This window comes from Convolutriloba macropyga, chromosome 5 (assembly GCF_964194025.1).
Source record: "Convolutriloba macropyga chromosome 5, txConMacr16.3, whole genome shotgun sequence".
NCBI classification, from domain to species: Eukaryota; Metazoa; Xenacoelomorpha; order Acoela; family Convolutidae; genus Convolutriloba; species Convolutriloba macropyga.
The window spans coordinates 65,464,313-65,490,455 of NC_134472.1; the positions used below are offsets into that span (position 1 = coordinate 65,464,313).

General features: G+C 35.6%; 1 protein-coding gene across 2 annotated transcripts in view; it reads left to right on the forward strand.

Annotated features, from left to right (window-relative positions):
- LOC142339550 (calmodulin-binding transcription activator 2-like) overlaps window positions 1-26,143 on the forward strand; it is a 67,959-nt gene that overhangs the window by 31,929 nt on the left and 9,887 nt on the right. Inside the window, exons 9-16 of one of the 2 annotated variants that reach the window (XM_075389680.1) lie at window positions 1,320-1,733; window positions 2,370-2,759; window positions 6,848-6,871; window positions 7,311-7,393; window positions 13,323-13,625; window positions 14,135-14,390; window positions 14,817-14,891; window positions 23,845-24,158. In XM_075389680.1, the coding sequence (XP_075245795.1) occupies window positions 1,320-1,733; window positions 2,370-2,759; window positions 6,848-6,871; window positions 7,311-7,393; window positions 13,323-13,625; window positions 14,135-14,390; window positions 14,817-14,891; window positions 23,845-24,158 (1,859 nt within the window). The remainder of the gene's footprint in view (window positions 1-1,319; window positions 1,734-2,369; window positions 2,760-6,847; window positions 6,872-7,310; window positions 7,394-13,322; window positions 13,626-14,134; window positions 14,391-14,816; window positions 14,892-23,844; window positions 24,159-26,143) is intronic. The other variant, XM_075389681.1, reaches the window with a different exon arrangement.

A 26,143-nucleotide genomic window follows, 5' to 3' on the forward strand; every position in this document is an offset into this window, starting at 1 on the left:
GCGATTTTTCTTCTGACCGCTTGTGACTTTTTGTCCTTAAAAACGGGATAAAGTAATAACCCCTGGAGTGCATTAAGTTCTTCTAGAGCTTTTGGGCTTACTAGACTCAGCGAAATTATTTTTTAGATTTAATTTCATGATGTGAACGCCGGTGTTTGGAGTTTGAATACACCCCGACTTTTTTTCAAATTTAATGACTTGTGGAATAAAAGTTTTGAGTGCGCTATAGAAAAGCTTTTGGGATAAGACAAAAATTGTATTGCTCAACGCAATTGTAATAGTCACGTATACCATTCAGCTTTAATTTTGGTGGGGGTGCAAAAAACATTGATCACAACTGTGTGAAAACGAGTAAATTTGGTAATTAAAACCTTTAATAGGAGAAAGTACGATCGGTCCATACATCTCAAAATCGTAACAAAATTATACCGGTTTCTTTTCTCTTAAAAGTAGCGCTGTAAAAGATATTTTTGTCACTTACTCTGTCACGATAATCCAGTTTATAAAATGAGTTTCTCACTGATACAAACATTACAGTTTAAAAAATTATTGCACAAGCTATTCAAATTTATATTAGTCTGTCTTCTGTTATCATTCTTAAAACAACAACGAGAGCTTCCTTGAAAAGATTAGAACGAACATCTGTGGAGAGAATGTTTGAAGGACTCAAAAGTAATTGATATGGAGGCATTCTATTTTCTTAACATTGTAAATCCTAACGCTGTATATAGAAAAATGTGCATACAATTTGAAGCCCACTTCAACTAATGTATGGTCAAGTTCTTTGAATAACTAATTTACTCTTTTTATATAATTTAGTCTTAACATTTGCTTTTTATTCTAATGTGTATTAGAGTAAATTAACAATATTTTTTATACTCATGTGCTCTTTGGGGTTGGTAAAAGCATGTACTCAGGAAGCCGAGGCGGGTTAGATAACAAACGGAAGAGATTGCAAAAATTTACAAGACGTAATACACGCGTACAATGACGAACTTAAATCATATCAAGTTATACGTAAATTGGAACAACAACTCGAACAAAGTGGAGGAACAAAAGAAACAGCGAAGATTCCGATTTGAATCAAGGCCGTTAATCTCATCATCCTGTGAGACAAAAAATTTAACGATGATTAAAAAAACAAGTTTATGAATTTAGTTTTTAAAGTTTTTTATCTCTTAAAAATTACAGATAACGCTGATTACATTGTTCAGCAAACCATTTTTTCTCAGAAATTACTAGTTGTTTTTAAATGAACAATCATAGTGTACTTGATACTTTTGCAATAGAATGTCCACCCATATTTTTTATATTTTCAGAGCATGGCTAATTTCGAGGTGCAGTTTGAGCGCCAATTTTCTGTCATCTTGCAGCTTCTGGCACATTTGAAGGAAACAAACTCTTCCCATGCCATGACTGAGCTACCTCGACCTCCCAGAGGTCTAACGATGCTCCACCTTGCAGCTGCTCTGGGCATGCCTAGACTCATTGACACTATGAGATCTTGCTTGCCCCAAATTGGAGGTTTGAGTGACTTGAATCCAGCAACCCTGGACGACCAGCATTGTTCGGCGCTAAGCTGGGCATGTGCCCGGGGCAACTTGGAATGTGCTTTGATTCTGCACAACTGGTGCCACGAGATGCTGTCGGCGAGGAACCGCTTCGATCTTACTCCACTGATGATAGCAAAGATGCGCGGTCACGTCTTACTAGTTGAGACACTTGCTGATAAGGTACCTTCATCGAGGTTTCTGGAACTGTTCGCGCTTCGTGAAAAATTTTTGTTTCAGTTACCCTGTGTGAACATATAAATAGGTGCTCTCAGAAAACAAAATGTGTGCTCTGACATTGATAATGGTTTGTATAGTTCAATTCGAGGCGGGTACAAGCCATTGTAAATATGCGATACTATTCTACAGGAGTAAAATTATCATTTTGTGAGGCTCTAGGCATAACGGGGAGGGGGGGGGGCTGTTTGTCATCACACGTTTCGTCGTCTATTTTATGGTGGTATATTTGAGTTTCGTCGTCACACGTTTCTTTATACGAGTAAATGTTAATCAAAAACGGGGTGCACTCTAGAGAAAACAAAAATCCGGAACTTAAACGTTTATTGGCGGCAAAAAGTTTGATTGAATCAACAATCAGATGTTAGATTGATAACTCCTCCCTCCTAAATCAATAATATTGGCGAGTCACTTTATCATTCTGATCGAGGAAAACATCCGATTGCTGTGATTTTCCTGTCAGTGGGCAATTGCCGTGAACAGCATTTGCATCTGTTTCTCTGCAGAGTTAAAAGCTCATGTCATTATCAAATGGCGTGTTGTTAAAATTCTCTTTTAGTGGCTAATGTGTTATATTTTCAGGAGACGGGTGCTGAGCGCAGACACGGTTCCCATAATCCAAACGGAAAATTCAAAAAACGATGTCCCGAGTCACTTGCGACTCCAAGTCGTGGTCCTTCGATTGATCCAAATGTGTTCCACGATGATAGTGACGATGTCAGCAGTTGTTCCGAGTACGACTCCGAGGATATATGTTCTCTCGGATCCGTTCCAACTATGGCCGAATCCATGTCTCAACAGACAAGTGACATTGCTGGCGTTAATGGGGGCATGGACGTTGATTCCCCTGTTGGTCCAGCTTGTAGCTGTCCAATTCATGGCAATAGAGAGATGAATGGAAGAGGCGGCCAGCTTGTGTCCAGTGATGTTGATGACGATGCCAGTTCTCCTTTGATTACTACGTCGCTTCAGGTCGGAATTGATTGTTTTCCGTTCTACATTGATTTGAACATTTGCACATGGCACAGACCCATGTTTAATTCTCTTCTTTTTGGACAATTAAGTGAGACAATTATAAATAGCCGCCCTCAGCCTTTCAACGGCTATTATTTAGGCGCTCTCTTTTTTACAGTTCAAAGAATTTGAATTGTATTGGGGTGCTGTCTTTTTTAATTGCTCTCAAACGAAGTTTGTAGCGATTATATTAGTCCTGCTGGTCTTTTTTATGCGACTTTTCGCTTGACCGATTTTTCGTCCGACGCTTTCGACTTTTCGTCCTCAAAAACGGGATGAACAGGTAGTGCCTAGCGGAAATTAAGGGCTCTTAGAGCCTCTCAGCTCTGTTTTAGCTCAAAGTTGGGAGAGTTATACTTATGGTGTGAAGGGCGGTTCTTAGAGGTTGAAGACACCCCCACTGTTGACCCCCCCCCCCCACTTTTGCCCCCCACTCTGTTCTCTGTTGCCCCCCCCCCCCCACCCCACTGTTGCCCAAACCTCCTCCCCATCAGCCACCCGGTGCACCCCCCCCCCCCCCCGTTGCTACTGACGAACAATCGATCGCTAAAAACGCAATTTTGTTCTAAATTTCACTTTTTTTTCAAGCTTGAAAATTTTTGTCTTTTTTAATAGCCGCCCTCATCTTCTCAGCCGGCTATTATAGCGCTCCTATTTTTTTTTGCATCGTCAAATAAAAAAATGTATCGCTTTACCTCGCCGCTTTTTCAACATTTTGCGTGATATCTATTTGACTTCTCTAGGCTAGTTTCTCTGCTCTCATTCTGCTAAATGTGATTTTGAACATCAGTTGCTCAGCAAAGCAATTCAAAATGAACAGAGTCAGTATAAAAAATTGAAGTCAGAAGTAGAAGCGGGATAAACCCATAAAGCCCAATTTTAGATGCCCGCTATTTGAACGTCGTTTCTATAAGTCTTAGTTACCGTCTCTAATGCTTATTGGTATTGATAGTAGCCTCTCTCTAAGAAACAGAAGTACGTTATGTTCAACTACGAAATGCCATCAAAATAAATCCGACTTAAAAATTATTTTTGTACAAAAATCTTTTTTTTTCAATATCTTCTATTCTTTCAATCCCAACCATGCTTATTGGAATAAACGGCGGCAATTTGCTGGCAATCTGCCGGGTATGTTTTGAGTTTTTCAGCCCTAAGTATCAAGGAACCTCCTCTAGGGTTTTTAAAAGGTTACTGCATTGTTTCTAGTGGTTTCAACATGGTTTCAACATTTTAACATTACGAATTTTAGCATTTTTTTTTACAAAACGTGCAATTTTTTCAATTTGATTAACATTTATTCATTATTCACGTCTTTCCAGACCAAGGGGCCTGAAAACTTCTTAAGAATTTGATAATAAACAAGAGAGAAAATGTTATTTGCCATGGAATGGCTTTCAATTTTTAATATGACATAATTTAGCAATTTTTTTAAAACTTTAATTTTTTTCAATTTTGAAATTTTCCAATAATATTTTTGAATACTTTCAAAATGTAATGGAATGTTTTTCAAGATTTAAATATCACGAATTTAGCATTTTTTTACAAAACTTTCAGTTTTTTTCAATTTATTGACATTGTCATTATTACTTATTTTCAGCCTAACAGAAAATCTTCATTAGGGTTTAGTAATAATTTACTGGAAAATGTTTTTTTCGCCATGGATAAGTTTCCAACTTTTATCACAAATTTCAGCACTATTTTTATGCAACTTGCAATTTTTTTTAGTTTTTTGAAATTTTGTCATTTTTTTAGGTTTCTCCAGCCTTAAGAGCCACATAACCTCCTGTAGGGTCTGATTATAGGCTACCGCATAGCTTCTAGGTGTAATGGAATCTTTTTCAAGATCTTAATTTCAGCAATTTTAAAAAAAATATTTGCAACTTTTTCAAGTTTTTTTAATCCTTTTGAATTTTTATCATTTTTCTTGCACCAGGGTCCTAGGGACCTCCTCCAAGGTTTGATAATAAACTGCTGCATAGTTTCTAGAGTTAATGAGTTAGTTATCAGTTTTTTAAGGATTCGGAAAATTCTTATCACATTCAAAGTTTATGGATCTTTATGAGCCTGTGAAACTAATTAAAGCTTGAATTAGGCATAATGGATAGTCTCTTGAGACAGTGAAATGGTTTCGAAGATTTTAATATCTCTAATATTTGCAAGATTTTTGTTAAAATTTGCGGTTTTTCAAATTTTTGGAATATTTTTGTCCTTTTCTGAGTTTAACGATAATTACTGGCCAACGAAGTTTTTCAAGTCCTGCATATGGGTCACTTAACATAACTTCAAAGACAAAAAATGATTTTCAATATTTTCACTGCAAAATCTGGAAACTTTTATAAACTCTGCAATTTTTTGCAAATTTTTAATATATCAGTTTTTTTTTATTTACTAACAAAGCTAGAAAACTAAAACTGCAGTGTCGAATCAAGCTAAAGCTAGTCTCACTAATTCGTGGCTAGCTACTGACAAAATCAACTGCTCGGCGGTTGTTTGAGAGCAATTCGCCCGACGTTAGTTGGTTATGTTTTTAAGATCGGTTCACATTTTCATGATTTTTGAAGTCAAATTGGAGTAGTGATTTCGGTAACGCCGAGGCAGGAAGTCGAGCCAAAAAGCGAGTGGTTTTGCGGCGTGTTTTTTACTCTCATTTTAAAGTAGAGTGAGAAAACGGTGTTTGAACAAAAATTCGCCTTCTTGCTAGTTGTTTTTTGTTCACTTGTGGCAATTTCACTTTGATTTTTACTTTTTTTCAAACATTTTGATCAGATTTTTTTAAAATGTTTTTCCCAATCAATCCAAAGTTCATTCAAGGCTTAGTTTTTTATCCCAATTTCCCGTTCTCGATAATGGTTTCTTTGTTCACTTGCGGCATCTTGACTTCGATTTTCTGTTTTTTTTTCTAATATATTTTTGTTCTGATTTTTATTGGAAATGGTTTTCCCCATTCACTCATAGTCCGTTCTAGATCTAGTTTTTTGTTTAGTCAATGAAAATTCTTTGAATTGTTTGTCAGGACTTGTCCTGCTATGTTTTTTAATTCGCTTACCTTTTGATCACCTTTTTCGTTCTACTTAAGTATCAAATCTTACAAGCTAAAAATTCTGCCTTATAAAATCTTATAAGATCTTGCAAGATAAACATTCGGAAAGCTATGACTCATTTTTCTTATAAGATTTTTATCAGATCTTATACGATAAAAGTTCTTTAAGTATGGCATGTCCTTCAAATTGAAGACAATTCAATTTAAACCAAAAAGCATAAGTGTCAGTGCAACAAAGACAAAATGGTCTTATATTGTCTTTTGAGAATGATTAATAGCAGCAGTCAGCCTTTGTGTGGATGTGAAAGGGATTGTTGCAAAATTTTGTTTGCGAAAAAAGATTTCGGGTTTTTGTTTGTTTGCCAGCCCCCCCCCCCCCCCCAGCCTAGTGATTGCATATATGAAGAAGAAGAAAAAGAAAAATAGATTTCTCAACAAAAGTATTAATGTCATCTGATTCGAATTTCCGAAACTATTTCGTCCAAATGTGGCCAAAGAACTGTCTGATGTCGTAATTTTTGCCTCGAAATTGTATAAAACTTCAAAATTTCCCGCCTTTCTTTACGCCTTTTCGCAAATCAAACGTTTTAAGCAAAAATAACGCTTAAAGCTTAGCTTTTTGGTACCATAGTGTGTCTGCTTTAGTTAAATAAAACAAATCAACAACCTCGTGAAAAAAACGAAAACTGAAAATATTTCTGTCCGAAGATTACAAAAAAATAAACATGATAGATACTCATTATAAACCAAAATCAGGAAGGCTTAATATGACGGTAAGTTACTACAACAACAGTTGACGTTCAACACCAAAACTTTGAAGTTAACAGTTGTAATAGATATTCCCACCTTAATGTAGTCGGTAATAGAGTTACTTCAAGAAAAATTTAAGTTTTAAGGTTTACATGATTGTGTAAGATATCCTCTTCGAACCGCTTTTTTTCCGCGTTTTTTACCATATTTTCCCTCAATATGACGGGCTGTTTTTAAAATTAGTTCGACTTTTCAGGAACGGAGAGACGATAGACAACAGGCTAGTGTATGTCTCAGTCTGTATACCTGTATACTATTATGTCTGCTAACATCCAACAGAATAAACAGCATCAATTATTACATGTCAACTCTAAGGTTGTGTGACACTATTGGTGGCTGAGAATTTTTCACCGCTACTACTTACAGCTACAAGAACATCTATTCTACAACTCGTTGGACCGTGTCACTAACGTCAATTAGTTAATTTGCCATTAATTTAGCATATTAATCAACAAAACTAAACTGCTCACTTCAAGCATCAATTAGCTCTATTGCTCTAACTTACGATACAAAATACTAAGTTATGATTTAAATTAAAATCTGAAACAAAAATTTGATGGTTTGATTTGTTCATTAGAATGCAATCAGCATTAATTTGTAATCAACTTAGTAATATGCGTTGTTATCGAATAGTCTCAATTTTAGGTTATCTGTTTTAGGTGTACAACCTAGCTGAGCAAATCATAAGAGCCATTCCAGAGCGCATTAAAAACTCACGCGGAGAGGAATCACCAGAAGTCAGGTGAGAAGTTTTGCTGTTTATAGCTGCGAAGCTGTAAGCTGAGCGAAGCTATATTGCGGTGCTCTTGGTTTTTTACAATTCAAAGAATTTGAATTGTATTTGGGCGCTGTCTTTTTTTAAGATCTGTTCACACATTTTCATGATTTTTGAAGTCAAATTGGAGTGGTGATTTTGGTCACGCCGAAACAGGAAATGGAGCGAAAAAGCGAGTGGTTTTGCGGCGTGAATTTTTTTCGCTCTAATTTTAAAGTAGAGTGAGAAAACGGTGTTTGAACAAAAATTCGCTTTCTCGCTAGTGGTTTTTTGTTCACATGCGGCAATTTCACTCTGATTTTTACTGTTTTTTTGATTTTTTGGATCGGATTTTTTTCTAAATAGTTTTCCCAATCCATTCACAGCTCATTCTGGACCTAGATTTTTGTTAGAATCAAAATTACATATCTCACTAGTGGTTTTTTGTTCTCCCTAGCAGCATTTAGACATTGATTTTCTGTTTTTTTTTTTGTTTTTTTTTCATCTGATGTTTTTTAGAAATGGTTTTCCCAATTCACCCATTGTCCGTTCTAGGTCTAGTTGTTTGTTGAGTCAATGAAAATTCTTTGAATTGTACGTCAGGACTTGTCCTGCTATGTTTTTTTGTTTCGTCGTCTGACGCTCTTTTTTCGTTTTACATTTGTTCACACAGCAAAGCTGAAATTTTGTTCAACAAACAACTAGACCTAGAACGGACAATGGGTGAATTGGAAAAACCATTTCTAAAAAAATCAGATGAAAAAAAAACAAAAAAAAACAGAAAATCAATGTCAAAATGCTGCTAGGGAGAACAAAAAACCACTAGTGAGATATGTAATTTTGATTCTAACAAAAATCTTGTTCACACAGCAAAGTCAAATTTTCTGAATGACTTCTTCCTCTCACTAACGGCATTTGCGCGCGTGACGTCATTTCATACTCGCTTTAGCAAAAGTTTTTAGGTTATTTGCGTGATTAGATTTTGATCATACGTGACTTATCTCACTCAATAAAATGACTTTTGCACTTTAAAACTTAAGTTTAGTTTGAATTTGTTTAAGGTCAAAGGAACTCATTTGTGCAGTTAAGGTCCCTAATAAGAGGCTTCTGCGGAATGAATTTTAACAAGCTTTATTAATTTATCGCTGAATGTTTTTTACCTAGTTTTTTTGAGCGGCGTCGATTTTTTTTCAATTTAGATCTGTATCTGTTTCTATCTCTATTATATGGCACGCAGGTCTATTCTTTCGCAGCTATTCCGGCAATCTGCCGGCTATGTTCTTTTGATACGCAATCTGCTACCGAACCGAAGCTAATCAATTGAGAGCGATTCGCTCGACTATAGTAGGTTATGTTAATGTACATGAGATTATAGACAGAAGTTTTGATTTGTTTCGATGCGAGAAATGTCCCGAGGGTAGAAAATTCCCGGTTAATGTGAATTGAAACGATTTGTTTCATTGCAATTTCTGACATTTTTTGAGCTGTTCAATATCTGGTTGAAACTTCTTCTTTCGAAAAAGCGATGCACGATCAAAAATTAAATAAAAATTATGAGCATTCAAATAGCCTACAACTTTATTACTGTAATTTAAATATTAATGACTTGAGACTCAATTCAGAGACTTAATTCTGTGGTGCAGAACTGCTAATTGTCTTCTCAATCCTCAATTAGAATTGGGGGCAGGTTTCTGTAATTATTCATTTATAGGTAGCTACAACTGCTAATTGTTTTCTTAGTGAACAATTAGTATTGCAAGGGAGATTTTTGAAATTAATAACCAAATAGGCTGTCTTTCATTTCGGTCTAATTGACAAGTTGTTAACTATTGCGGTTGGTAACCGTGGATAAAGGTGACGCGTGCATACGAGTGACAAAATGTTGCCACTTGTTGACCCTCGCCCAAAAAAGTATCGTAAAATTTTGAAAACCGACCTCATCTTTTCAGGTGACATTTAAAGGGGGCTTATTTTTTCAACTTAATCAGACCTGAATTGTTATTGCTTTGCCCAATTTTGTCGCTTTTTCGGCAGTTTCCGTCTAATTGTTTCATCGTTTCTTTGATTCGGCCAGTTTCACCTTTCTATCATAAAAAAGTTAACTTAAAATTGAAACAAGTTCTTGGCATTACGTGGCAAATCTCCAAATAGCTGTTTTTGAGTTCAAAGTCTTAATTTGTTCTTCTTAGCCTTGAAATAGGCTGCTGCAAAACTGCTAATTGTCTTCCTAATCCTCAATTAGCTTTGTGAGGAAGATTTTTGTAGTTAATCATCAATTATAGGTAGCTACAACTAATTGTCTTCTTGATCCACAATTATTGTGAATGAGATTTCTGAAATTAATCGCAAATTGGACTACCTTTCACGTTGGTCTAATTAACAAATCATCAATTATTGTGGTTAGTAACCGTGGATAATGTTGACCCGTGGAGACAGGTGACAAAATGTATCTTAAAATTTTTTGACGGATATATTCGAACTTGAAACAAATTTGAACTTAATTCTCTTAATTTAAATCAGTAACAACTCTTTTTATAGAAATATATTGCAAATTACTTGAAATTTTGAAACTAATTGTTCTTCTACTTATTGAAAACTGACCTGATCTTGTCTAGCGACTTCTAAGGGGGCCAATTGTTTTTAGTTCATCAATCCTCAATTTTTCTCAACACAATTTTGTAACTTTTTTGGAATTTTCCTTGAAATCATTTTGACGTCTCAATCATTCGGCTACTTTTTTTAAAATCCTTGCTGCGTACTATTCATTTGAACGGAGGTTGCTCAGCAAGGCAATTCTATAGTGCACAGAGTCACTATCCAATATGGAAATCAAAAATAGAATTGAGATAAATGCGTTAAACAGTTATAGATGCCCAGTATCTGAACTTTGTTACTATTCGTCATAGTTACCAGGTTTGATATTTATTACTAATAATACTAATTCCTGTATCCTGCCTCTAGGAAACAGGAGTATGTGTAGCTACAGAATCCAATCACAATGAAACACACTTTCAACTAATTTTTTAGTAAAACTGTAAAATTTTAATTTTTCAGTTCCCAACCCGGGTTATGGGAATCAGTGGCAACTATTTTTAGGCAATCTGCCCTATATCTTTCTGTTTCGATCTCTTCTGTTCATCTGAGTTGGCTATCTTCTTTGAAAAAATATTATGTTTCTTAGTAAACTGTCACGGTTTTTTAGACTAATTGTACTTTCTTGTCTATAGAATGTATTTTGTGTAGTTTGAGGAACTGTCAGTTTGGCACCAGTATGAACGGAATTTTTTTTTACCTCTATTCTCGAAAAAAACCACAGATGAGAAACTAAAAGCAAGAAATTTGTGCACAAAATGCATCGAGACCAACGCTTGTCATTTTCTTTAACTTTAAGCTTTTTGATCGGGAGGGACAGAGACAGACCTAAAACATGAAGTTGCGATAGTGTCAGTAAAGCAGCTTTAGTAATCATATAGGTGCTAAGTGTACTGACGTTGATGGGAAGTTGTAAACTATAGGTGAAAATATAAATTTCTCAAGTCTTTCTTCTTTTCTTCTTGAACAAAACAGCCTTGACTTGACGTCGGCCGTAGTTAATATTGGTTTTTACAGTGAGCGAGTTTTTTATTAATAGCCGCGAAGAGATAGCGGCTATTATTGGGGACATCGTGATTTTTTTTAATTCGTCGTCTCCATCGATTATTCTTACGACCTGACTTCTTGGAATTGAGACTTTTTCAATAACTTCAGTGACTTCTTCTTTGCAGTTAAAATTTGTGTGCCTGACGTCATTTCTGCTTTTAGGTCAATTGTTCGACTTACCTCGCTCAAGAAAATGACTTCTGAACTCACTTATGGAACTTTAACTTTTAAGAATATTTACTAGTTACAGATCAATAGTGTGCATTAAGTAGTGCCAAACTTATATGCCCTGATCCTTGAGTATTAGTCTTGAGTTTTTGATTTTGAATACCAGTTTTGCAAAAGTTCTTTTGGGGTTTTTTCTTTGTAGACCGTATGTTTCCTAAAAAATGACAGTCCGAATCTAACCCAAAAAGTCTAGTGGTCTATTAAAGGGCTGGTGGTTGATCTGACTATCTTATTTCTTTAGTTGTTTCATTCATGGAAGGCCGCAAGCGTCTATCGCTATTGCGGCTATGTTTTAAATTTTTTGAGGTATGTGCTGTTAATGCCAGTTTTAGTGCAAAAGCAGTAATGTTGTGCATTTTTAGGATTACTCAATTTTATAAAGAAAAATGTATCTTTTTTGATATTTGTTTTTAATTTGAACAACTTACAGCTGACTTTTTCAATGTTTTTAATTCCTGACCATTTGACCTTTTTTTGTCTCCCTTTTGGGCCTGAGTGGCAGGTTTTTCAGCTAAAAAATTTTTGTTGCAATTTTTTTTTAGTTACCAACGCGAAGATCATGCACCCCTTAGATACAGAATACGAGCCTTTAAAAAGTGAATCATTGTAAAAATTTGATGAGTTGGTCTGGGGTAGATATATTTTTTTTTTGGGGGGGGGGGTGGGGAGTATGTTAGATTACAGTTGACGTCTTGTCTCAATTTTCCGCTGGTGGCTAGATTTTGAAGAGAAAGATTTGTCAGGTAGAAATTTTTTGCACTCAGCGACAATTAGTGAGCAGCTTTTGTTACCTGCTATTTTTAAGATTTTTTTCTCGGTTTGGAATATGGTCTCTTGGTCACGTCACCTGCTGTTTGCTTCGTTTCAGAGTATTTACTCTTTTGGAGTAGCTGCAATAGCGATATATCTGAGTGGAGCTGTTATTGGCCTTTTATCGTTTTTTTTTAATTTTGTCGTCAAAATTGTTGTTACGACCATATCACGCTCACTTTTTTTCAATTTTGAAGACTGTTGACTGAATTGTAAGCTTGACGTCTATTCCATACTTATTGTGGTTAGTTTTTGTCCATTCGCGTAGATAGTTTTCTCGGTCACACTTGACAAAGCTCTCACAAAATAAATTTGGCGTTCTATCTATTCATTTTCCGCTTTAATTGGGGTATTCGAATTAATTAATTTCTCTCAAGCAAAGTTGGTATCAATTATATTAGTCCTCCGATCTTTTTGCAAATTTTAATTTGACGTTTTTCGTGTGAAGCGTAAGACTTTTTGTCCTGAAAAACTGTATATAAAGGTAGAGCGAGGGGGCATTAAGTGGCTAAGCAGATTTCTTAAAGCCTTACGCCTCACTAGTCCCAAAGGATGCGGTTCACGAAAACTGTTTTAGGAAACATAAATTCATGGTTTGAATGGCGGTTCCCAATCTTAAGGGCGTGATATTTCTTCTATTTCAACACTTACAATTTATGAGACTATTTTTTTTCAATTCACTGTACCTTTCGTTTTGCCCAAGACACAGTTTTCAAATTGAATCCTGACTTACCCTAATCAGAGTTTCAACTGATTGAATTTTTATATAATTTTTAATTTCCTGAATAAAATTGTCAACCAGTAGTTGTTAAAAATCAATGTCGAAGGCAAGAGAAATACAATAAACCGATAATGAATTCTGAACCGACAATAAACCGATCTCAATACTGAATAAACCGGGCATTATCGGTTTATTCAGTATTCATAGTTTATAAGATTAAATGCCTAGTGGTGCGGGTAATAACTTTACTGTCCTCAATTTTCGGGGCTTTATCATTTCGGGGCCAATTTTCGTGCCACAGTCTCATCCAATGAAACTGTGGATTTATTTAGAACCTTTTTAACACTTAGAAATAGTTAGTCTGCAAATTTTGTTCTTTCTTTTATCTGTTTCACTCAGAGCGGCGGTCAGGGGGTCAACGCCGTTTATGTTCCGACTGTCTGCTGGCTGTATTTTTTATCTAACTGTAATCAATGATGGTTATTCCAGCGAGACTGATTTAAGTAACGACTTTTGTAGGGCGGCTTTTGACTCTTCATCGAGGCCAAGAATGCCAAATAATTATGATGGAATGACGCCTTTGTCTAGTGGTGGGCAAACATCTGATATTAACGCTGGCGGTCTATTCCACGGCACTCCCTTAGGCCCGTTCATGAGCCATAGCAACATAAGAGGAGAAAGATTACCCAGTTTTGAGAACAGTTTCACAAATTGGGACTGTGGCAGAGGTGCTGCAGGTGGCGCTGGGACTGCGTACAACTGGTGCGGTGGCAGTGACTGCAGTTCGTTCGATCTATTCAGTGACGAGTTTGACTACAATGAGTAAGAACAAATTAACGGAATCAAAGAAACCAATCATAATATCTTGTGTGTGCTATAACTTAATTATACATAAAAAAAAATGTGCCTCGTCAACGGACGTGATATTACATGTTGTGAATCGTGATATTGCATATGACTCTCAAAGACGTTCAATAGAGTAGATCTCTGGCCAATTGAATTCCGATAGTTTTGTTGCCCCGTAAAAAGGTAAAAACCACTAGGCTGAAACTAGAATTAATGACAAATATTGACATATTAGTAGATTTTAGAAACAGGCAGAATGGGTCATCCACAGCTTCGCCGGCTTATGAAAACCATCGAGTGGTCTGAAATAAACTAATGTTTGATTTGATGTGAACAGCCGTTATTATTAATCAACGTTCATAACTGCGTTAACTGGTAATGCAATTAATACCTATTTTTAAAATGATCGTTGTGTAAACTAAGCGTTTTAAACTTGCAAAAGTTCTATTAAACTGTTTGGATGTCAGTGAATGCGAAATGTGTAGGTTCGAACTTGGCTCTGATACTGGCAGTGACTACAGACGCAGAGGGGGAACTGTTAATTCGGAGACCACACATGTGCACCAGTCTCAGGGAGGGGGAGTAGGTGGGTGTGACTCCCCCATGGAGGACTTGGCAGAATTCATCCAGGGTAGAGGCAACGTGGAGGCAGAGCTGAATTCTCTCACTCTGTCGGATAGTGACCAGAGGACGCTTTACGAGAGTGCCAAAATTATCCAGAGTGCTTTCAGACAGTATAAGGTGCAGTTCATTTTCGTTACGTTTCTTTCGGCTCAATTTGAATTCGTAAACAATTATTTTAATAAAGCTCTTGTAAAGTGAACCAGCCTGTCCTTATAAGCTCTGCTTACTCACAAAATTATAAACTATGATGGTTGTATGTATGACGTATGTGGATCTAATAATTGAAATTAGGTTTTTAAAATTAGTTTTAATTAGTTCTGAAATTGTGAAAAAAGTCAATCGATATTTTCAGCAGAGGTTAACTGACTTCTTTTACATTACCCGGTCGAGTTCCCACACAAATCGGCCGCTGATCAGACAATCTCCGAGCGCTCGTGGTTAGGAGGGTGGGGTTCAAACAAGAGTCTTGACAAGAGTGTCTTGCGGTTTCAGTCTGGGTAGTATGATAAATAGTTGTGATGTGATGTTTGGGTTGTGTTTTAGCAATGTAGACAGAAGCGTCAACAGGAGATAGAAGCAGCCATTCTCATTCAGAGCTACTTCCGAAAGTACAGACAGGCAAGTTCACAGTGTATAAAATTCATACATCGATACGTAATCCCTGCACTAAAAACAGTGTGTATACATGTTGTGTATACATGTATTCCTGAATGTTTGAAAGGACAGCGCTGATATTTTTAATACATCCTTTAATAAGCTGCAAGAAATGGAACTTTAAATAGCTGCACTGGTAATCATGTCAAAATGTTTCTGGCTATTCTCGCGAATTTGAATTGTATTGGGGCGCTGTCTTTTTATAGCTGCGAAGCTGTAAGCTGAGCGTAGCTATATTGCGGTGCTCTTGGTTTTTACAACTCGAAGAGGAGTATTGGTTTTCTTAAGGTTTTTTTTTTTAACCGGAAGTACTATTCGTTCAGACGATGTTTTGACCTAAAAGCGAAAGCGAGTAAAATTGCAGTGTGAACTAATTTTTTCTGAGCGAGAGAAGTTTTTTGATCATGCGCTGCGTTTAGTGAATGACTTTTTGACATTGAAAAGTAGTTTTTGACTGAATGGCACATATAGATAACCGTTTTTAGCCGTTTTTTCGTCTAAGTGGCCTAGTTTTTTTGCTTGTAATTTGGTTTTTTGTAGAAATATTTTTTAATCGATGCTATGTTGAAATGTAAACCCGGGAAATTGTTAGCACAGTATTTTGCATAGCCTGAAATTGCGTTTCAAATGCAAAATTGGCACATATTTCTTGATTTTTTAGTTAATTTTTGGCTTTTTTTCTATTAATTTCTTCATTTTTGGATCTTTTAGCTGTTTTTTGTCAAAAATCAGTTAATATGGCAACTTCCCTTTGATAATTCATATACTCAATGCCTCTTTCTACCTCGATGTAATTTTGTTTCATAAAATTGTACATTTGCTAATCCGATTTTCGTAGTTTTTTGCAAATTTTTTTTCAGTTTTTTTGTTTATATTTTGCATTTAATTACTAGAAATAGTATTTTGGGGAAGATGAGGGACTTTAATTTCGTTTCAATAAAAATTCAATCATTTTTTGGTGTTAAGTTTTTGAAAAAACAGATAAATTTTTTTTCATAAATGCAGTCTTAAATATTTTTTGACCACTTTTTTGCAAAATGTTTCATTGTTTCGTATGTCTGAATTCTGCTTTTTATTGTTTTATTCTGTTCAGCAAGCTGGATTTTTGTCTCGAATGACTCGTTGTCTTAGCTATGTCTCGAATGCTGATCAATGAAATGTACTCGTTTTTCTTGATTTTTTTAAATTTGGTTTTTAACTTTCAAAAATCAAGAATTGGTCTTTTTGTTACGGTATTCCTAACATTGTGTCCATATTCTTCACATTCTCGTTTGTATCATTCTAGTTTTGTCCTGGCACCTACTTTTGTTTTCGTTATATTGTTTTTTTCAGTTGTTAAAAAATTGAATGAATTCAGCTTTTTCTTAGATCTTGGTTTCTTCGGTTTGCAATTGATTTAATTCAAAATAAGGCAGTACTGGGAGTTTGCTAAAAAGTCTTTTCCAACATTTCGACTTATTACTATTCATTGCAATTTTATTCCGGGCAGGGTATTGTTTTTAGACGATTGTTTGCCTTTGAATATTATTCTGTTGCTTTTGTTTTTCTATGATGAATTTAATTTTTGAATTAGTATGAAATCTTGTTGTCTAGCATATATACAACAAAGAATAATCATGTATTATTTTTGTCTTAATTGCCGTGATTAGAAATCTAATTGTAGTGGTTCTCTGATTCTTAAATCTGAGCACTCTCTTTTGAATAATTTCTTTTTTGAAATTTCTTTCCTGTCTTTTTTGAAAAGTTTTTATCTGCCGTTTGCTTTCGCGATCTTTTTGAGATTAGAATCATTAATTATCTGAGGGCATTTATGGCCCTGTCAACTTTGTCAGGCTATTAGTTTTGACCATCCTAAATATTTCAGAACTTTTTGACGTTACCAAACGTTTTCAATAATAAAATTTTGCTGCATTTTCTTTCTCTTGGTGACAGTGGTTTAAATTTCACCGATTTTTAGATCAGATCCGCGGAGGTAATGAGTTAATGGTTTAATACAAAAGGTAATGGCTTCAGCTGTAATTACGGTTTTGTTAGTGAAGTTTTGGTGCTTCGAGTCGCTTCCGGAATTCTTCCGGCTATGTTTTTTTGTTTCGTCGTCTGACGCTCTTTTTTCGTTTTACATTTGTTCACACAGCAGAGCTGAAAAAGTCAAATTTTCTGAATGACTTCTTGCTCTCACTAACGGCATTTGCGCGCGTGACGTCATTTCTCGCTCGCTTTAGCAAAAGTTTTTAGGTTATTTGCGTGATTAGATTTTGATCATATGTGACTTACCTCACTCAATAAAATGACTTTTGCACTTTAAAACTAAGTTTAATTTGAATTTGTTTAAGGTCAAAGGAACTCATATGTTCAGTATAGGTCCCTAATAAGAGGCTTCTGTGGAATGAATTTTAAGCTTTTAATTTATCGCTGAATGTTTTTAGCCTAGTTTTTTGAGCGGCGTCGATCTTTTTTTCAATTTAGATCAGTATCTGTTTCTATCTCTATTATATGGCCCGCAGGTCTATTCTTTCGCAGCTATTCCGGCAATCTGCCGGCTATGTTTAAAAAATATATATGTTCTTACATGATTTTTGCAGTCAATTTGGAGTAGTGATTTTGGTAACGCCGAGGCAGGAAGTGGAGCCAAAAAGCGAGCGGTTTTGCGGCGTGAATTTTTTTTTTACTCTAATTTAAAAGTAGAGTGAGAAAACGGTAGTGGTTTTTTGTTCACATGTGGCAATTTCACTTTGATTTTTTTTGCAATGTGAATTTTTTTTCACTCTAATTTTAAAGTAGAATGATAAAACGGTGTTTGAACAAAAGTTCGACTTCTTGCTAGTGGTTTTTTATTTCACATGTGGCAATTTCACTTTGATGTTTTGCAGCGTGAATTTTTTTTCACTCTAATTTTAAAGTAGAGTGAGAAAACGGTGTTTGAACAAAAATTCACCTTCTTGCTAGTGGTTTTTTGTTCACATGTGGCAATTTAACTTTGATTTTTTGCGGCGTTAATTTTTTTTCACTCGAATTTAAAAGTAGAGTGAGCAAACGGTGTTTGAACAAAAATTCGCTTTCTCATAGTTCATTCTAGGCCTAGTTTTTTTATTGAACCAAATTTCTTTTTCTCGCTAGTGATTTTTTTGAAATGGTTTTCCCAATTCACTCATAGTCCGTTCTAGGTCTTGTTGTTAATAGCCGCCCTCATCTTCTCAGCCGGCTATTGTTGCGCTCGTTTTTTTTACTTCGTCAAACTTTTTTTCGCTTTACCATTTTGTCGCTTTTTCGACATTTTGCGTGAAATCTTTTTGACTTCTCTAGTCTAGTTTCTCTCTTCTCTCATTCTGCTAAAAGTGAATTTGAACATCAGTTGCTAAGCAAAGCAATTCAAAATGAACAGAGTCGGTATAAAAAATTGAAGTCAGAAATAGAAACGGGATAAACCCATAAAGCCCAATTTTAGATGCCCGCTATTTGAACGTCGTTCCTATAACTCTTAGTTACCACCTCTAATGCTTATTGGTGTTGATAGTAGCCCCTGTAGCCTCTCTCTAAGAAACAGAAGTATGTTCAACTACGAAATGCCATCAAAATAAATCAGACTTAAAAAATATTTTTGTACAAAAATCTTTTTTCTTCAATATATTCTATTCATTCGATCCCAATCATGTTTATTGGAATCAACGGCGGCTATTTTCCGGCAATCTGCCGGGTATGTTTTGTTTGTTCAAGGAAAATTATTTGAATTGTACGTCAGGACTTGTCCTTCTATGTTTTTAATTGCTCTTGAACGAAGTTCATAGCAATTATTGTAAACGTGTCTTTTTTATGCAACATTTTTGCTTGACAATTTTGACTTTTCGAGTGACTTTTCAGCCCTTGAATTTTTGCGTTTCGCGTGATTTAAAATCCTCTCAATCACAATTTCAGGCAGTTGAACTCAATTGGCGGCAATTTAATACTAAAAGTCAAATGAAAAGTGCGACGAAACTGGTGTCATTTTTTACTTTAAATCTTAATAGTGGTATATGTTAACCTCTAATGTGGTTATTTGAAGCCGACTATTGAACCTTAGTCCCATTTAGGCTCCCCCTCCTCACCCACCGACTGAAGCAGTCTGCAATTGATTAGAGCTCCCACTATCAGTTTGAGAGCAATACTTCCGACGTTTAGTCGGTTGTGTTTTTAATTCGCTTTACCTTTTGATCACGTTTTTCGTTCTACATAAGTCACGATTTTCACGTTTGACTTATGACTTACTTCACTCAATGTTTCAACTGAAAGGACTTTAAATTCTTTCACGCATTAAATGACGCAGTGTGGTGAATACAGTCAAAGTCAAGTGAGCAAATTCAGAATCAGAAGAAATGGGTTAAACCGATAAAGCCCTGTCATTAAGTCATAGTGCATTAAATCATCAAATTTTATTAGAGTGATTGCTAGCTGACATTAGTATTAAGCTTAATAGTTTTCAGTTTAGAAGCTGAATTAAGTATAGGTTTAGAATGCAACTGAAACTTCACACTGAATTAGAACTTTTTTGAAACTTTTCTATCGCTTTCTTTTTTATTTCAATCTCGATGTGCGTCTAGCACGTCAACGACGGCTATTTTCCGGCAATTTTCCGGCTATGTTAATAGTTGCTCTCGAATGAAGTTTGAAGCGATTATTGTAAGCGTTTTGGTATTTTTTATGGACAATTTTTGTTTTGTAAGCCCTTGACTTTTTCGCTCATCTATTTATCACTCATTCACAGGTGCTAGCAGCTAAACTCAAGTGGTGGCAGTTATTTACTATAAGTGAAATGAAAATGCGCCGAATTTGGTGTAATTTTTTTTGCTCTTTTGTGTTTATAACGGTATGTAATAACGTTTAATGACGTCGCTTGGAGCCCCCTTGTGAAATTGGTTACTTTCGCCCGTCTGCAAAGGATTTGAGCTCCCACTAGTTGTTCGAGACATATTCTTCCAACGTTAATTCGTTATGTTTGCGAATTTCAAAGAGTGATATTTTCAGAACGTTCAGCTTGAGTAAACATAATTTAGTCGATTAATACCACTGTTAATTTTCTAATTTGAGTAATAGCTGCCTGCATCACCTCAGCTGGCTGTCATAGAGTTGCTATTTATTGTTTACTTTATCGAACAAAAATTGGTTTTGCTTGACCTTGTTCACAGCTTATTCAATTCTCTGCCTGAAATCTTTTTGTCTCTAGGCGAGTTTAGTTCTTCGCTCAATCTGCTCAACGTGCTTTTACACAGCAGATTCTCAACAAAGCAATATAATGTGAACAGAATAAGTATCGGAAAACGAAATCAAAGTAGAAACGGGATAAACCCATAAGGCCCAATTTTAGATGCCCGCTTCTTGAATTATGTTTTTGTCTTAGATAACATCGCTAATGCGTTTTGGCAGTAGTGATAGCCCCTGCATCCTCTTGTTAAGAAACGGGTGTATGCATAACTACGAAATCCACTCAAAATTGTTTGAAGTTTCAAATTGTTTTCTAGAGGAAATCAAATGCCGTAAGTGAAAAGTGCTTAAGCTGGTCTGCTGACCAAAATCTGAGTGATTTTCTGTGTATGCATCATCCTGGAAGAGAGCGATAAAAGTAGCTGTAAAAAAATTGCGCTCAGCGAGCTATATTTTTTGATCGAAATGTTTGTTACTTAATTGCTCTCAAACGAACTTTGTAGCAATTATATTAGTACTGTGGTCTTTTTATGCGATTTTTTGCTTCACCGATTTTTTATCTCACCCATTTGACTTTTTGTCCTCAAAAACGGGATGAACAGGTAGCGCTCAGAGGGTATTTAGTTGTCTTAGAGCCTTAAGCCTAACTAAGCTCTAAGAATGCGATTGAGCAAAACTGTTTTGAGGAGGCAGTATCATGAATTGAAGGGCGGCTCTTAATGTTAAAAATTTGACCCCCCTCAGTCATCCCACTCCCGCCAACACTCCTCCATATGTCGATTTGAGCTCCTCTCTCATCAAGCGTTCTCAACCCTACCACCCAATGTTTGATCCCCCCGCTACACCGGTCACCTCCTAATGCTAGCATACCTAAGCCACAGCTGGCTACTACCGAAGCCAACCACTCGCCGGTCGTTTGAGAACAATTCGCACGACGTTAGTAGGTTTTTTTGATATTAAATTTGAGGTATATTTGTTAATAGCGCGAAGCGATAGCGGTTATTATTGGGGACATCGTGGTTCTTTAACTCGTCGTCTCCGTCGATGATTCTTGCGACCTGAGTTTTTGGAATTGACTTCAATTTCAGTCATTTCTACGGCTTTGCGGTTAAAATTTGTCTGCGTGACGTCATTTTGTCTGCTTTTAGGTCAATTGCGTGACTTACTTCACCCAAAAAAACTTCTGAACTCGCTTAATGAACTTTAAATTTTATGGACTAGTTAGAGGTCAATAGTGTGCTCTAATTGTTGAGTATTAGTCTTGAGTTTCTGATTTCAAGTATTAATTTTGAAAGTCTAATGGTCTATTAAAGGACTTGTGGTCAATCTATCTATCTTATTTTTTTAATTGTTTCGATTCATGGAAGGCCACAAGCGTCTATCAAGTTTTTGCCCATTTTAGATTGTTTTTGTTCTTTATCTGTCTCTTTTGATTTTTTGCTGTCTATTTTTTTTAATGTACAATCCAGAGCTATTCCACAGGTAATCCTACCAACAAAAATGACTTCAAGGGTTATCCAGGTCTGATGATAATTTTAAATTTTTTCAGGTTTTGTGGTTTTTAATAGCCGCCCTGGTCTTCTCAGCCGGCTATTATAGCGCTCCTATTTTTTTTACTTCTCTTTGACTTCTCTAGCCTAGTTTCTCTCTTCTCTCATTCTGCTAAAAGTGATTTTCAACATCATTTGCTCAGCAAAGCAATTCAAAATGAACAGAGTCAGTATAAAAAATTGAAATCAGAAGTAGAAACGGGATAAACCCATAAAGCCCAATTTTAGATGCCCGCTATTTGAACTTCGTTCCTATAACTCTTAGTTACCATCTCTAATGCTTATTGGTATTGATAGAAGCCCCTGTAGCCTCTCTCTAAGAAACAGAAGTACGTTATGTTCAACTGCGAAATGCCATCAAAATAAATCGGACTTAAAAAATGTTTTTGTACAAAAATCTTTTTTTCGATATCTTCTATTCTTTCAATCACAATCATGCTTATTGGAATCAACGGCGGCTATTATCCGGCAATCTGCCGGGTATGTTTTTAATTGTTTAGTTTTTCTCTGAAAAGAACATCTTGCGTCACTGATCAAGCAGTAGATTTTTCAAAGGGGTTTTCCGGATAATTTTTGTTCAGTATTGCATTACCTTTTCAGCTGTGTTCCTGTTTTTTTTGCTTCTTCGTCTGATGGTATGTATATATGTTTTCCTTTTATTCACATAGCAAAGAAAAAGTAAGGATTTTTGAATGACTTTTTCCTTTCACTAGCTACCTTTGCGCCCGTACTGTTGTTTCCCTATCTCTCTCTCTCTCTCTCTCTCTCTCTCTGTTGTAAAAGGTGGTAGGTCATCTGCGTTATTGGAGTTTGATCAAATGTGACTTACCTCACTCTATGAAATGACCTAATGCCCTTTAAAACTTTAACTTTAAAAGTTTTAATTGAAATATCTTAAACTCACAGAAACTTCTTCTTGGTACTAAAGGTCCGCAAAGAGGTAGCTGAGGTTAATATTGGATTCCTCTTGGTTTTTTTGTTTCGTCAACGGGATTTTTAAACAAAAATGTTACATCACAAAAAACTGCTTTTTTTCATTCGTTCATGCAATTTCATCTGAATTGCGTGCGTGCCGTCATTTTTCACGCTTAATGGAGATTGTTTTTTTTTTAATTCGAGTGGTTAAATTTCGGTCACACGTGACTTACCTCTCTCAAAAATGACATCACCCTTTTTCGCTTTAATTAAAAGACATAAGGTCAAGTGAGTGTGTGTCACTCTAATTGAAGGTTATTTGAGGGCAACTAATAGAAGCAGCAATAAATTAAACAGATTCTTATCTCAGCATCTAATTAAAAAAAGTTTTGGTCTGTTCATTTTACTATCTTTTTAAGATTGCAGATATACGAAGCTGTTGCCGCTATTTTATGGAAATCTGCCAGCTATGTTTTTACAGTTGTCTTACTGCTGTTTTTAAGCAGCAGGTGCTCAGCAAAATAATCTAGAATCAGCATAAGCAGTATCAGAAAGCAGAGAAATCAGAAATTATATTTTAAGATGCCCGCTACTTCAATTTTGTTCTCCTAAGTTTTATTAAGTTACCATTTTTATGCTTATTGATGATAATGCTAGCACGTGTATCCTTTCATTAAAAAAGAGGAGTATTTCTAACTACAAAATAACATCAAATTTTTTTCGCTTTTTTAAAACATTTCTTTGCAAAAATTACTTCATTTTTTCCGTTTTTCAATGGGAGTTATGGGAACGAATGGTGACTATTTTCCGGAAATGTTAAGCGTAAGTTTTAAACTATTTCAAAAGTAGTTTGGAGCTATTATTGTAACTGTGTTTGGCTTTTTTATTCACACAATTTTTTCGCTTGACTGTTGTGATTTTTCAGCTTGAACATTCTCAAAAATTCTTAAGTGATACAACTCAACTTGCTGTCTTCAACATAGGGGTTGAAATGGTAAAACTCTGGGGCGTGGCGGTTATGGACAGCTCTCTCTGAGTTTTAGTAAGCTCTTAGTGTACCCTTGAGGAGGCAGATGTTCATACAGGATGATCTTTGCAAAATTTTACCCCCTACTTATATCGTCCTTTGATGCTAGTTTCCCTGTGCTTAAGCTAGCTGCAAGCAAAGGCAACTCTCACTTGTCTTTCGTGAGCAATTGGTCCGACGGTAGTCGGTTATGTTTCAAGATTGCTAAATTGTTAGAAAATTGTTCGTTGAGTTAACCTATCCTTTTCAGTATTTCTCATACAAGCGCATGTGCAGAGCAGCCCGGCTGATTCAGAAAGTGTTCAGACGGTACAAATACAACAGCTATGGACCACATACCTCCTCCCACCCACGCTTTTCCAACATTGTCAAGGGAAACCTACCATCGGCAACCATGTCTGCTATGACTCCTGCTATGAGTGGAACGGCTGAAACTATGTGTCCACGTGCTGCAGGAGTAGGGGGAGGCAGTAGTGGCAACAGACGTCGCTCATCTTCCATTATTTCCTATCTGACCAAGCATGATATAGACCAGGCCGTGTTGCTTGTGCAACGGAATTATCGGTTAGTTGATAACAAATTGTTGAAGTGATCTTACGAGAAAAGCGCCAACGTCCTTATCGGAAATGCTGAGATGTAATGCATATGCATTTCTCACTATTTATTTTTTAATAAAGATATTCTAAGATGTTTTTAATAGCCGCACAGCGATAGCTGGGGCTATTATTGGCCTTCTCTTGGTTTTTTTACAATTCAAAGAATTTGAATTGTATTGGGGCGCTGTCTTTTTTTACGACTCGAAGAGGAGTATTGGAGAAGTCCTTTTTTTAATCAATTTTATTGGAGTGATTTTTGAAGCGGGAAATGAAACGCGTGAAAAAATTTGGAGTGATTTTGGCGCTGAACAAAAGTGAAGAGCGGAGCGAAAAGAGAGTGATTTTTGTTCATACCGCTGTTTTTGGGAGAGTGAGAAATTGATGTGAAAAAATTTTCTCTAAGCGAGCGAAATTTTTTTGTTCACGTGCGGCATTTTGAAGCAGTTTTTTTTTTTCATTTATTTTTGGTTAAGAGGTTTGGTTATGATTTTGTTTTAATTTTAGGCTGGTTTCGGTAGTGGTTTGAAAGTTTCTGGAAATTAATATGAACTTTATGATAATTCGGAGGTTTTTAATGTATTTTGCTGATTTTCGGGCTAATTTTTGCGTTTTTTGACGATTATTTTATTTTACTGGCTCAAATGGGTATTGAAGAAACCCCTTCTACTAGAGCAATTTTATGATAATGTTGAGAAATATGACAAAAAAATTGCGAAAATTGGAACTATTTTTGTTAATTTTTTTTGAAGTTTTTCGTTTTTTATTTCTGTTTTTAGCTAAGTTTCCTTGCCTATTTTGACTTGCCTATTGTTTTGCCTGGATCTGGATACCCTATTGATTGAAGGGAATTTGCCTTTGGATTGATATGTTTTTGAAACATTAAAAAATTTAGTAACTTTTTCCAGTTTTTCAGTAAACGTTGTTTTTAAGAGCTTTTTTTCATAATTTTAGCCTAAAGTATCTTTTCAAAATTCAAATAAGTGGCTTTTATAAGTACTAGTTGTTTTGGTGAATTTATTTTGGCGGAGATAGTTTTTTTGGGATCTCAATTTATCACAAAATTTGATCAGATTTTTTATCATATTTTAACAGATTTGATTTTATTGTTTTTATTTTTTTGTTTCATGACTTTGCTTCAAGATAATCATAAATTGGTGAAGGCACGTTTTGTTTAATGAGTATTTAGATGGCGTTTAAATGGATTTTCACTTCGAATCGTTTCCGGAATTCTTTCGGCTATGTTTTTTTTAAGATCTGTTCACAAATTTTCATGATTTTTGAAGTCAAATTGGAGTAGTGATTTTGGTCACGCCGAAACAGGAAGTGGAGCGAAAAAGCGAGTGCTTTTGCGGCGTGAAATTTTTTCGCTCTAAATTTAAACTAGAGAGAGAAAACGGTGTTTGAACAAAAATTAGCTTTTTCGCTAGTGGTTTTTTTTGTTCACATGCGGCAATTTCACTTTGATTTTTACTGTTTTTTCAATTTTTTGGATTGGATTTGTTTCTAAATGGTTTTCCCAATCCATTCATAGTCCGCTCTAGGTCTAGTTTTCTGTTTAGTTAATGAAAATTCTTTGAATTGTACGTCAGGACTTGTCCTGCTATGTTTTTTTAAAGATCTGTTCACACATTTTCATGATTTTTGAAGTCAAATTGGAGTAGTGATTTTGGTCACGCCGAAACAGAAAGTGGAGCGAAAAAGCGAGTGGCTTTGCGGCGTGAAATTGTTTCGCTCTAAATTTAAAGTAGAGTGAGAAAATGGTGTTTGAACAAAAATTAGCTTTTTCGCTAGTGGTTTTTTGTTCACATGCGGCAATTTCACTTTGATTTTTACTGTTTTTTCAATTTTTTGGATTGCATTGGTTTCTAAATGGTTTTCCCAATCCATTCATAGTCCGTTCTAGGTCTAGTTTTCTGTTTAGTCAATGAAAATTCTTTGAATTGTACGTCAGGA